This window comes from Chiloscyllium plagiosum, unplaced genomic scaffold (assembly GCF_037043375.1).
Source record: "Chiloscyllium plagiosum isolate Xiang-an unplaced genomic scaffold, Cpla_swu_hap1 HiC_scaffold_12, whole genome shotgun sequence".
NCBI lineage: Eukaryota > Metazoa > Chordata > Chondrichthyes > Orectolobiformes > Hemiscylliidae > Chiloscyllium > Chiloscyllium plagiosum.
This window is the reverse complement of record NW_028270150.1, coordinates 99,466,226-99,480,386: the sequence shown is the minus strand read 5'-3', so window position 1 is coordinate 99,480,386 and position 14,161 is coordinate 99,466,226. Positions and strand designations below refer to the sequence as shown.

Here is a 14,161-nt window from a genome sequence, read left to right as displayed (position 1 = left end):
ATGCTGTATCTGTCTGTTCACCAGCTATCCCATCCTCTGATCTGTAGCTCTGGTTCCCAACCCCCCTGTCAAACTAATTTAAACCCTCCTGAAGAGCTCTAGCAAACCTCCCACCCACGATATTGAAGCTTCTCCAGTTCAGATGCACCCCATCCTCCTTGTAGAGGTCCTACCTTCCCCAGAGTGTAACCAAATGATCCACATATCTGAAGCCCTCCCTCCTACACCAGCCCTGAAGCCACGTGTTCAGCTGCACTTGCTTTCTGTTCCCAACCCCTCTCGCCCGTCACTGGTAGCAATCCTAAGATTACTATCCTGCTCGTCCTGCCTTTTAGTTTACAACTTAACTCCCTATATTCGTTTTTCAGGTCCTCATCCCTTTTCCTAGCTATGTCATTGGTACCGATGTGAACCATGACTTCTGGCTGCTCCCCCTCCCACTTAAGAATCCTGCAGACTCGATCTGAGACATCTCTGACCCTAGCACCCAGGAGGCAACATACCATCCGGGAGTCTCGCTAGTGACCACAGAATCTCCTGTCTGTTCCTCTAATTATTGAATCTCTTGTCATTATCTCTCTCCCATTCTCCTGCCTTCCCTTCTGCGCCACAGACCGGGCCACTATGGCTTTCCTCTGGTAGGTTGACACCCCAATAGTATCCAAAGTGGTACACATATTATTGAAGGGAATGGCAACAGGGGATCCCTGCACTATTTCCTTGCCCTCTCCTAACTGTTACTGAGCCATCTTTATCCTGTAACTTAGGTGTGACTACTTCCCTCTAACTGCTATCACCCAGTTAGCCTCATGATCTGAAGTTCATCCAGCTCCGGCTCCAGTTCCCTGACACGGTCTGAGAGGAGCTGGTGTTGGCTGCACTCCTCGCAGGTGAAGTCAGCGGGGACACTAATGGTGACCCTTATTTCCCACACCCTGCAAGAGGAGCATGCAACTGCCCTAGCTTCCATCTCCTCTGCTCTAAATTGTCATAAGACATAATGTTCCGGTAAATAAATTTCCAAGTGTGCAAAAAAAATTACATGAAAGTTTTTTCACAAAATTTATACTTCTTCAAATTTCTTATTTTATCCCCACAGAATAAACCACAACTGGTTTTCTGACAGAGCAGGCTACAGGGATAAAGTGGGCTACTCTCATTTCTAAATCATCTGTTCATACGAAGTACTCCTACATGACTAATTTCACGATCATCCATTATCACACTAAGGTGCTTGCCATTTCAGTTTTGTTGACAACTCCAAATGGTTACAGTCTCGCTAAAGTGGGCCTATGAACTCCAACGGATACAGCCACACCCTTTCCAACCTTTCCTCACAAGATAACTACTGCATCCCAGGTTTCAGTTGGATGAACCTTCTCTGAATGAATTTATATCCATTTTGAAATAAGTGAGTCCAAAACTACATAGTATGCCAGATGTGGCCTCACCAATGATCTATACAACTGTTGCAAAACTTTAGACTTTAGAAGAAAAGCAGAAATAGCTGCAGAAATTGAGCAGGTCTGGTAACATTTTTCCAGTTCTGGATGAGCTAGGGAAGCAGCACTGATATTGTCATTGACGTACTGGAGAAAGAGTTGTGGGGAGGGATGAGTAGGATTGGAAAAAGGACCATCCTCTAGTATATCAATGACATCATCAATGCTGCTTTCCTCTCTCATTCAGAATTGGAGATTCCGATTTCCACCCACACTCACTATCACCTGGCCCAACTTGGACTCCTCCATTTCCTTCCTCACATCTGTTTCCATTCTGGGGAAAGGCTAGCCACCAATATCTACTACAAGCCCACTGACTCTCAGTTCCCTGGACTTTACATCCTCACACCACTTTTCCTGTAAAGGACTCCATTCCATCCTGTTCAATTTTCCGTCTACATCGCATCTGCTCTGATAATGCCACCTTATATAACGGGACCTCAGAAACATGCATGTTTTTGTCAACTGAGGACTCCCTGCCACTGTAGTTGACAGGGCCCCTAGCTGTGTCAGACCCATTTGCTGCACTTCTGCCCTCACCCTTCTCTTCCCTCCCATATCAGCATTAGACTACACATGGTCCTCACTTTTGACCCTTTCAGCATCCACGTCTAAAGGATCATAAGCTGCTGTTTCCACCACCTCCAGATACATTCCCCACCCTTTTACCATGTTACAGGGACCATTTCCTTTGAGACATCCTGGTCCATTTCTCTTCCACTCATAACACTTCCTCACACTCCCACAGGACATTCCCATGCAATTGTAGGAGGTGCAACACTTACCCAGTTAACTCCTCCCTCCTAACCTGATAGCCCTCAAGGCTATAAGGTCACACCTTCCAGGTGAAGCAACAATTTATCTGCACTTCACTCAATCTAGTGTACTGTATTCACAAAGTGCACATATAGCTGTACATAGTGTGGTATCCTCTACACTGGGAACACAAAACGCAGACTGGGTGACTGTTTTGCAAAAACAATGTTTCAAATGTAAAAATGACCCCAAGTTTCCTGTTGCGTGTTGTCAACACATCACCAAGCTCCCTGGAATACATCAGTCCCGGGCTACTGCACTGCTCCAGCAAAAATAATGCCAGCTGGAAGAATAGTGCTTCATTTTCCACTTGGGGATCCTACAGCATTCTGACTCAATATCCAGTGCAAAGAGTTTAGGGTCTGAACATCTCCTTCCATATCCTTACCAACCCACAAGCACCAAGCTCTGTCATCACATGGGCTGCTTTCAGCACAGCCAACTCATCTTCACCTGCATATTATCCCACCAGATTTTCTCCTTCCCTGACTTACAATTAACCATCCCTTTATTAGAGTCCAGAAGGGAGAGGGGGGGGAAGGGGGAGAGGGGGGGGAAGGGGGAGAGGGGGGGGGGGAAGGGGGAGAGGGGGAGAGGGGGGGGGGGAAGGGGGAAGGGGGAGAGGGGGGGAGGAAGGGGGAGAGGGGGGGGGAAGGGGGAGAGGGGGGGGGGGAAGGGGGAGAGGGGGGGGGGGAAGGGGGAGAGGGGGGGGGGGAAGGGGGAGAGGGGGGGGGAAGGGGGAGAGGGGGGGGGGAAGGGGGAGAGGGGGGGGGGAAGGGGGAGAGGGGGGGGGAAGGGGGAGAGGGGGGGGAAGGGGGAGAGGGGGGGGGAAGGGGGAGAGGGGGGGGGAAGGGGGAGAGGGGGAGAGGGGGAGAGGGGGAGAGGGGGAGAGGGGGAGAGGGGGAGAGGGGGAGAGGGGGAGAGGGGGAGAGGGGGAGAGGGGGAGAGGGGGAGAGGGGGAGAGGGGGAGATGGAGATGTCAGGGAGAAAGAGATAGGGTTGGGGGGAAAAACAGAGAGAGAGGGTGAGGAATGGGGTAAACAGAGAGGGGGTAAGGAGAGAGGGAAGAGAGAGGGGGTGTGGGGAAAGAGAGACAGTTGTGGGGGAAATAGAGAGGGTGAGGGAGGGAAGAGAGGGTGAGTGAGTGTGGGGGGGGGAGAGAGGGTGAGGAATGGGGGAAAGAGTGAGAGGGTGAGGGGGGGAACAGAGAAAAGCTGGGGGTGGAAGGAGTGGGGGGGTGGAATGAGTGGGGTCAAGGAGTGGTGGGGAAGCGAGGGAAGAGGCGGGGAATGTGTGTTGAGTGGCAGGGGAGGGGGAGAAGTGGGGGGAAGGTGGGAAAGAGCAGAAGGGGGGGAGCGAGGAAGGGGTCAAGAGGGGAGGGAGGGAGAGAGAGGCTAGTGATGGATTTGGGGTTAGGAGGGAGAGGGAAGGGAGGAACAGAGAAGAGGGAAGGTGGGCGACAGCAGAGAGTTCAGAAGGGAAATAGTGAACAAGAGAATGAGAGAGATAGGTGGGCAGTGGAGGTATTGGAGGGGAGGAAGTGATGAGAGAGAATAAAGATAAAGAGAAAAAGAGAGAGAGGGAAAGAGAACAAAATGAGTGAATGATACATTTATATTCCACGTTGCAGGACCTCAGCACATTCTACAGCATGCTACTATAATATTGGGAGGTGCCACAGCCAAACTGCACATAACCAGTTCTTACGGCAGCAACAAGATAAATAAACTGATTACAGTGTTGACCTCTGTTGGCCAAAGGACATGAGAAAGAAATTCATTATTTCTCCAAAATTGGGCATGGGCTATTTTGCCCTCCCCAGGAGAGCTGATGGGAAGTTGATTTAATTTGTTGCTAAAAAACAGAACAGTTTTGTCACACGTCATTGTCCCTTTACTACTCCTCATGACCTACAACTTAATGAGTTAAGTTCTCCACTGCTGATGGATCTGGCAATGATCAGCTTAAGTGATGCTGAAGATGTACTATAAACTTGTGCGGAAAAGGAAATTTGATAACGCTAATGGCCCATCACAACTAATTAGCTGAAGTGATAATCACAACACAAGTAAACTAAATAATTTTCCACCCACACGGAGACTGTCCTGAAAGCTAGTAACATAGCAGTAACTGCTTATTCCAGCCTAAAGGCAATGTATCAGGCATATCAGACCTGTCTACTCATCATGTGTGTGAAAGACCAGGTGATACAGAAACCTGGTCAGAGAATTAACTAGGAGATCAGGGACTGGATGTCCATGGTAAAGAGATGTTAGGGGCCGGGGAAATGAAAATCTTGGAGGAAGTGAAGGGTATGGGTGGTGTCACGAACTTAGGTGGGGAGTTCTTGAACAAAGGGGGACAGGATGGTGTCGAGGTAGGAAGAGATGAGTTCAGTGGGACAGGCGCAGGCTGAGACAATGGGTTGACCAGAGCAGTCAGGTTGGTGAATCTTAGGAAGGAGGTAGAATCGGGCAGTGCAGGGTTCACGGACAATGAGTTTAGAGGCTGTTGATGGGAGATCCCCAGAGGTGATGAGGTTGTGGATGGCGTGGGAGATTTTCAGGGACTGGATGTTCATGGTGAAGATGAGGTGTTGGGGGCCAAGGAAATGAAACTCTTGGAGGAGGTGAAAGGCAAGGGTGGTGTCACGAACGTAGATGGGGAGTCCCTGGACTAAGGGGACAGGACAGTGTCGAGGTAGGAAGAGAGGAGTTTAGTGGGCCAGGCGTTTTCAGGGACTGGACGTCCAACTGATCAGAGAATTAAGTCTCAGAAGAATGGAGGCTAATGGCAATTTCTACTATACCTTTTTCCTAAAACTGCCATGATGTCTTGTCTCAGGACAGAATGTAGAAAGTGTATTTCCTTGCAGACTGGAGACTGTACAGATACATTGTCTAATTGTCCAACAGAGGAAATTTTTAAATCAGCATTATAGCCTTGAACTATTTACCTCAAAGAACTCACTTCCAAGACGAGATGGCAGGCCTCAATTGTGTCAAGGTCAAGGCTGCAGCTTTTCACTCAGAAATACACAAGTGTATGAACTAGGAGGAGAAGCCAGCTATTTGGTTCCTCAAGCCTGCTCCACCATTTAATAAGATCATGGTTGAGCAGTTTGAGTTTTGAATACCAGATTTTCCCATTGACTCCTGATACCTGTGATGTCCTTGTCTGATGAGAATCCATCTACCTTGTTCTGACGGAGGGTCACTGGACTCCAAACATTAACATTGCCTTTCTTTGTACAGGCACTACCAGACCTGCAGAGATTCTCCAGCACTTGGTTTTTGTTTGAGAATTTACCTCCACCTCAAATATTCAATGATCCAAATTCCACTGCCTTCCAAGACAGAGATTTTCAAAATTGTACAACCCTCTGAGAAAAACTCAGTCATTCTCATTTGTGTCTTAAAGGGGACACTCTAATTTTTAAAACAATACTAAGGAAATAATCTTTTTACATATATTATGTATACAGAGACAGGAGTAAGTTAAGAGAGGAAATAGCAGAGGCACTGGTAAAAATTTTCAATTTCTCTATGGCAACAGGAGAGGCTCCAGAGGACTGCAGGACAGCCAATGTGGTACTGTTATTCAAAAAGTGAGCAAGTGACAAACCAGAGATCTATGGACCAGTCAGTCTAAAGTCAGTGATAGGGAAACAATTCTGAGGGACAGAATTATTCTGCATTTGGAGAGGGAGAGGTTAAATCACGAACAGTCATGGTTTTATTAAGGAGAAGTCATCTCAGACCAAACTCAGTGAATTCTTTGAAAAAGTGATCTAATGTGAAGATGAGGACAATGCATTTGACACAATCTACTTGGATTTCAGCAAGGATTTTGATAAGATCCCACATGAGGGACTGATAGCCAAGGTAAGAAACCACGGGATCCAAAGAGGTTGGGCTGAATTGTGGGCGGCACGGTGGCACAGTGGTTAGCACTGCTGCCTCACAGCGCCTGAGACCCGGGTTCAATTCCCACCTCAGGCGACTGACTGTGTGGAGTTTGCACGTTCTCCCCGTGTCTGCGTGGGTTTCCTCCGGGTGCTCCGGTTTCCTCCCACAGTCCAAAGATGTGCAGGTCAGGTGAATTGGCCATTCTAAATTGCTCAGAGTGTGGGGTGGGTGGGTTGCACTTCAGAGGGTCGGTGTGGACTTGTTGGGCCGAAGGGCCTGTTTCCACACTGTAATGTAATGTAATTTAATCTAATCTAATCTAATCTATCCATAACTGGCTGAGTAGAAGGAAGCAGAGGGCGATAGTGGAGGGGTTGGAAATCTGTGTCCAATGGGGTTCCACAGGGATCAGTAGTGGGGCTCTTGCTGTTTTCGTACATATAAGCTATTTAGTCTTGAATGTAGTTAGTTGCTCAGCAAGTTTGTGGATGACACAAAAACAGATGGGGTGGTAAATAGTGAGGAGGATAGCCTTAGATTACTGATGGATATAGACAGGCTGGTCAAACAAGCTGATCAGTGGCAAATGGGTTTCAAATGGATGTTGCCTGGGGTGGAAGTTTCAGTTATGAAGGGAGATTGGACAGACTAGTGGTGTTCTCCTTGTAGCAGAGGAGACCAAAGGTGGGGAGCATGACTAAGATGTATAAAACTTACCAGAGGCACAGATCCGGTAGACAGGAAGGAACTTTTCCCCCTTAGTGGGGGGATCGATGACCAGGGGGCATAGATTTAAGATAAGGAGCAAGGGGCTTAGAGGGAATGAGAGAAAATGGTTTTTAACTCAGAGGGTGGTGATAATTTGGAACTCATTGCCTATAAGGGTAGAAGAGGCAGAAACCCTCATGACATTTAATTATTTCCATATGCACTTGTGATGTCAAGACATACAAGACTATGGGCCAAGTGCTAGAAAATGAGGATAGAATAGTCAGGTGGCTGTTTTTTACTGGCACAGACTCAAAAGGTCTCTTTGTTTGCTGTAGACGTCTGTCTACAAATGAGTTTCTCAAGATTGTTCTACACTTCAATCCAATTATCCTTCAGTCTTGTCTACTCAAGTGGAAACAACCCAGTCTGTCCAACAATTCCTCATAAAACAAGCTATTCATTCCAGACAGGAATCGAGTAAACCTCTTCTGAGCCACCTCAAATGCAATTATATCCTCTCTTAAATAAGGAGGCCAAAGCTGTACAGTTTCCCAGATGTTTCACCAATATTTTGCATATAGAAGGATATTACCCTTCGGTTATGCTCATTTCCTCCCATAATAAACGACAGTCATTTGTTGTACCTGCATACTAACATTTTGCGACTCGTATACCAAATCCCCGAGAGCTCTCTGCACTTCAGAATTCTGCAATTGTTCTCCATTTAAGCAATAACTTGGCTTTTCTTCTGCCAAAGTGAATAATTTTGCATTTTCTCCACAGAATACTTCCATCTGCCAGAATATTTGCCCATTCTCATAATTAAAGTTCTTGTTCCACCTTAAAAACACCTCAGTATACAGGAGAGATGAGCAGGAATTTCTTTTGAGTTTTGAGAAGCTCTGAAACACATTGCTGTAGAGAGTTATGGGAGCAGAGTTCTTGCGCATAATAAAGGTTGAGATAAATAGGTTCTTGATCTGTAGGGAAATCAAAGGTTACATGGAAAAGGCAGGAAAGTGGGCATGAGGAATGATGGATCAGCCATGAACATATTGAATGGCAGAGCAGGCTTGAGGGGCTAAATGGTCTACTCCTGTTCATATTTCTTCAGATATTATGGTCTTATCAACATCCTTTGTGTCATGCTCAAAATTAGCTAACAAGTCTTCGCTCTTATCATCTAACTCTTTGATGTAAATTGTAGAAGTCTAAGGTCCCAGCACAGACACCTCCAGGACTCCACTTGTCACACCCTGCCAATCAGAAAATACCCCAGATACTCTTCTGTTCGTGCTCACATATTAACTACATCATGAGCTCCTAGTTGTGCAATAACTTTTGATATGTCACCTTATCAAATGCCTTTTGGATACCCCAACATAGTATATCAACACGTTCCCCTTTATCCAACGCACATATTAGGCTTTCGCAGACCTCCAAAATTTCGTTAAATGTTATTTCCCTTTAACAAAGCTGTGCTCAGTCTTTCTAATGATGGAGTTTTTTTTTCCATGTGCCAATTATAACTCATTAATGATTGATTTCAACAATTTTCCCACAACTGACCTCAAGATAACTGGCCCTCCCTTTTTGAGGAGTTACATTTGCTACTTTCCGGACTGATCAAGCCTTTTCAGAATCAAGTGAATTTTGAAAAATTATGAATCTATAGCCTCATTAGCCATCCTAGGATGAAGTTTATCATTGACTTTATTATTGACTTATTAGCTGACATCTCCATTAGTTTGTTCAGTACTGCTTCAATAACTCTTGCAATTTAACCAAATTCCTCTCTCCTTGCAATCTCTTGATTTAAAGCTGTAACTGGAAATATTTTTCTATCCTTAATGGTGAATAAAGAAGGAAAAGCCTTTCTCATTTGATTCAACTTCTTAACTATCTACTATTAATTCACCATTCTCACTCCCTAGAGGACACTTACTTAACCTATTCTTTTTTAAATATGTATAGAAACTGCTGCAAACGGTGTTTACAATTTTAGCTGGTTTCCTCTCATCCTCATTTTTCTCTCCTTATGAATCTTTAATCATTGTTTAACATCTGGCCTGCTGTTCATTTTTGCGCAAAATATGCTCCCCCCAAGTTGGACTTTTTTTCTTCTTGTTTAACACTTACACCTTATTTTCTGCATTAGTGGGATCTGGGCTGAAAAGAGACACACAATATGAGGAACAAAAACAAGGTGCAAAGTGCTAGACAGAAATGGGAAAACAGAAGAAGGAGAAGCAAAGTAAATCAGAAAGACAAGCAAATGCATGCATGCCCAATTTAGGAAAGGTGAAGGCAAGAACATTCATCAGGCACAGGAAAGGGAGATGGGACAGGAAAGTGACAGGGAAAGGACAGACAGAGAGAGAGAGAGAGAGAGAGAGAGAGAGAGAGAGAGAGAGAGAGAGAGAGAGAGAGAGAGAGAGAGAGAGAGAGAGAGACATAAGGTGAGAGAGGGACACACACACACAGACAATGTGTGTGTGAGAGACAGAGACAGACATAATATATCAGAGAGAGAGTCACACACAGAGACATAACGTAAGAGAAAGAGACATAATAATGAGAGAGAAAGATAGAAAGAAAATATGAGAGAGAGACAGACACACACAATGATAAGGGGGCATGGGAAGAGTGAGTGGTGGGAAGTAGGAGGAAGAAAGGGGAGGAGGAGAAAAAGAACGAGAGGGAAAGTTGGACTGAAGAGACACATGTTGAATATTTTCTGCATTACATGAATTATTTAGCTGCGTGCTCAGCTGTCCAATGCAACCAAATCTTTAGAAATTGGATACTGAGTCCACAGCAAAAAAATCCGAAGTGAAAAGAGGATCATATTAAATTTGTTCATGTTCCACAGACACTCAACTTTCAACTGCACCATTAATGATTCAAGTTTGTACTTCCATTTTCCATGTACTGATCATTCATTACATGCTTTTTGACATCAGATCAGAGTTGGTGGAGACCGTGCCACATCTGAGAGGGTGCTCTGATGAAGGGCCTGACAAAGGCAACTGGCTTGTGCATGAATCAGGTGACAAGATTTGTATAACTGGGGAGAAGGTGGTGTCATAATGTCACAAGTCCTGGGGTCCAGGGCAATGCTCTGGGGCACTGGTTCCACATTAGCTAATGGAACGAAAATTCAATTAATTCAACCTGGAATCAAAAGCTCACCTCATTCATGGTGACCATGAAACTACTGGCAACTGTTGTAAAAACCCACCTGGTTCACTAATGACTTCCAGAAAAGTGATTCTGCTATCCTTACTCTATCTGGCTTAGATGAGCCCCCCCACAGAAATGTGGTCGATTCTTTGATTCTTAACGGCCCTCTGGCTTGCTTGGCCATTTCAGTCATTTAAAAGGGAGTTAGGGCTGGTCAACAAATGGCCAGCTTAGCCAATTACACCCATGCGCCATGAAACAAAAAAAAGTTTTAAAAAATTACATACCTGGCAATAACCAATATTTTTATTGTGGTTTCCATACGCCACTAAAATGTTGAAGAGTGCATCTTGTAAGGAGGGGTTTGCAGTCTTGCGAAACTGTACATTGTCAGGAAATGTTCTGTTAATGTCTGAAAATTAAAGCAAACAAATTTCACTTTTAAATCTCAGCATGAAATGGTTAAAATGTCCTGTCACATCATTGAATGGTGTGCTTTTAATGATTTCCACCTAAAAACCTTATAATCTTTCTTGAAGTTGAATCTTTTATGGCTACATCAAGACTTGGAATATTTAGATGTAATGATTTGGATTGCACCTCTGTCTGTAATACTTGCTCACAGATTCTACACACTGGTTTCCAGCAAACATTTTTAATAATTGAGTTTACAGCTCAATCAAAAGACTGGGCTTCAGGGCAAAGTTGGCTTAGATATCATTTAGCTTTGTCAGAATTTATATCAAGTGATTAAATACGTGATCATTATATTTCATGCAAAACAAGATCAAACTGCAGACAACAAAGTGGAATACATGAAAATTAATGGCTGGGATTTTTCAACTATGTCAATCAGCTAACTGTGCTGACTTTGTGCATAAATGAGGAAATTAGATAAGTGCGTGAGGGAAAACAAACAACAGGAGGATACGCTGATAGAGGAAAATTAAATAGGCTGGGAGGAGGCTTGTGTAGAGAGAAATTCATTGAACTGAATGATATGACTGCTGTAACTCCTATGACATACTGAGAATGGACAGAAAGAATGAAACAAATGAAGGAAAGACTTCCCATTTATATAACCAATGCATTTCTCAGTGTTTTACAGCCATTTAAGAACTTTTTAAAAAAAGTGTATTCAGTTCTAATGATAAAGTTATCTTTATCAAACTGTTTCCATCTGCCTGTCCCAATGTATCCTGGAAAGCAAACAAATATTACAGGATGGGCATATAAACCTACTTCAAACACTGCACTTGGAAAGATGTGGTTATGGTGATGCATAGGTGCTGCCAGAGGACCAGAGTTCATGGGGAACACTGCCACAGGACTTCGGAATGATCAATGCAACACTGGGAGTTTCACTGAACTACACTGCTTGTTCCAACAAGATGGTCAGTTCCTGTACCATTAAATGACAGACAGCTGCTGCTATTGTACGATATAAAACCAACCTCCTATGATCAGAAACAGAAGCCCAATTGCTGAAGGACATCTTCTGAATGAAAGAACAAATCAATTTCACCCAAAGCAGCAGCAAATCTATCATTCCTACTGGAGATCCACCCTAAGACTCTAGAGCATCCAAACATCCATAAAGTTGAATGGTCTCAATCAAAAACAAAGATTCCCTTTATTATTGAGGGAACAATACCAGGTGAGGTCCATTGTTATACAGGTTTAGGGAGTAGGACAACATATCATAATGATCATCATAATAATCATGGTTTTGAAAAGGAGTCATCTTAGACTCGAAAAAGGAATTCAGTTTCTCTTCCCACAGGTGCTCCCAGACCTGCTGAGTTTCCCCAGAATTTCGTGTTTGTTTCTATGTCTATTGTGATTTCACTACATTGAAAGAAAACATTAATTCAGAAAATGAAAATTACACATACACTTCTTCAACCATAAAATCTTTCAACAAATATTTCATTCAGGTACACCAAGAACAATAATCATTTGAGTTGATTTACAGTCACACTTCAAAGGGTCCATAAGCACTTTGAGCTGTAAAACAAACTGTAAAATGGCAGACACCGTATTGTAAATAATAAATGGTTTTGCAACTATTCATATAGTAGTAATTCAGACTTATATCAACAATCAGGGTGAAACAGCAAGAACCAATTTTAAAAACATTCCAGACATTTCTTTTTCAAATGATTTAAAGGGCACAACAGCTAAATGCTTTCACTGGTCCTTGAGACTTTCTCCACTGTTGACATTTCTATCAACAGTGAAAATGAGTTGGACAGTTAATGAAATTCTGCACTACTGTCTGTTAAGCGTTCTTATTGGCTTCTTGCCTCCCACAAAGGTAACCCAGGACATCAAAAGTGATCTTTCTGTCTCCAAAGGGGTGGCCTAAATATCCAAGAAATGCACAGAGTCAGGCCTGCTCTTACCATGTCTTCCCTGCTTTATGATGTTAGACAGCTAGCTGCCTCTGTGAGCCAAGCATCCATGAATCCCAACCTGACTCCATTTTCACTCCCACTAAAATGGTCAGTGCTAAGTTTGGGGTCTAGATTTAATAATTTCAGGATCATTGATGCTTTTGTCATGGTAGGGAGCTTCTTCATCATGGCAAAACTCCAGGTCCAAGTGTGTGGACAAAGTGGAACACATTCTGCCAGACTTGGAATAATAAAATAAACTTGTCCAACAACACTGCACCAAGTAACCAAGTAACCAACAGCTACCTTTGATCACTTGCAAAGAATTTGTTGTTGGTCTCACTTCCTTACAGCTAGTTTCACCATTCACATATTCAACCTCGTGGATTAAAATTATCCTTTTTTTATTGGTTGGACAGAAATTAACCGAAACAAAAACAAACTCCGATGCTTGCAAATCCGCTTCAATAGCCAGCTCTGCAGCATTCCTCAATTCATCGTTTTGTTTTTACCATGGCCTCTCACACAGAATTTGATACAGACACTGGCATGGCCCGAATTTAAATGAACGGTTATCATTGTTCTGTATGTTTTGAATCATTCCCATGACATGGGAATTTACAGAAAGGTCAGCAATGGTTGCGCAGTAGCCAACTCTACTTGTCCTCAGAAAGATGTGCCTATTAGTTGACGGTTGTAGACTATATAGTAAAGGTACCTCATGCTCTAGATCCAAGTCTGGTTGCTCTCACCCAGGAATCAAACCTCAGAATCTGATCCCCCTGTTTTATTCTAAACTAAGCTTTAACCCCATATTCCTATCCATTATGTAGCTGGTGCTCATTACAGATGCCTCAGTTACTTCCAGACTAAACTGACTGGCACTTTCCTTGCAGGCCTTCCACCCTCCCCTATCCATAAATGAGTGGGTGGCACAGTGGTTAGCACTGCTGCCTCACAGCGCCGGAGACCCGGGTTCAATTCCCGCCTCAGGCGACTGACTGTGTGGAGTTTGCACGTTCTCCCCGTGTCTGCGTGGGTTTCCTCCGGGTGCTCCGGTTTCCTCCCACAGTCCAAAAATGTGCAGGCCAGGTGAATTGGCCATGCTAAATTGCCCGTAGTGTTAGGTAAGGAGTAAATGTAGGGGTATGGGTGAGTTGCGCTTCGGCGGCTCGGTGTGGACTTGTTGGGCTGAAGGGCCTGTTTCCATACTGTAATCTAATCTAATCTAAATTCCAATGTCTCCCACTTTTTGGCACATACTAAGCTATACTTAGTCCGACACATTCAACACTCAATTGAGTAAAATATTGCCCGTTCCCATTACATTTAAAATCCTTCCGTCTGCCAACAAATCTATGTGGCTTGGCCTAGCCTACTCACACCAGATCTCTAACTTCTCAAGCCTGGTATACCTTCCCAAATGTGCACACTTTACCCTCTCTTCTGCACCATAGGATAGGTGAAAATGCTTTCAACTGTTCTGGTTATCAAAATCCTCCCCCAAATCTCTCAGCCTCACTCTTTACTTCAAACAAATCAATCAATCAGGGAACAATTAAAGTTATATGACAAACAGAATAAAATAAATGAGATTACTTGAACAGCAACATACACAACATCCAATGCCAAACAGGGATACATG

The 14,161-nt window shown here is 43.9% G+C and overlaps 1 protein-coding gene across 1 annotated transcript in view; it reads right to left on the bottom strand.

Moving 5' to 3' along the window:
* grtp1a (growth hormone regulated TBC protein 1a) overlaps positions 1-14,161 on the bottom strand; it is a 75,729-nt gene that overhangs the window by 36,801 nt on the left and 24,767 nt on the right. Inside the window, exon 4 of the mRNA XM_043700239.2 lies at positions 10,408-10,532. Within this exon, the coding sequence (XP_043556174.1) occupies positions 10,408-10,532 (125 nt within the window). The remainder of the gene's footprint in view (positions 1-10,407; positions 10,533-14,161) is intronic.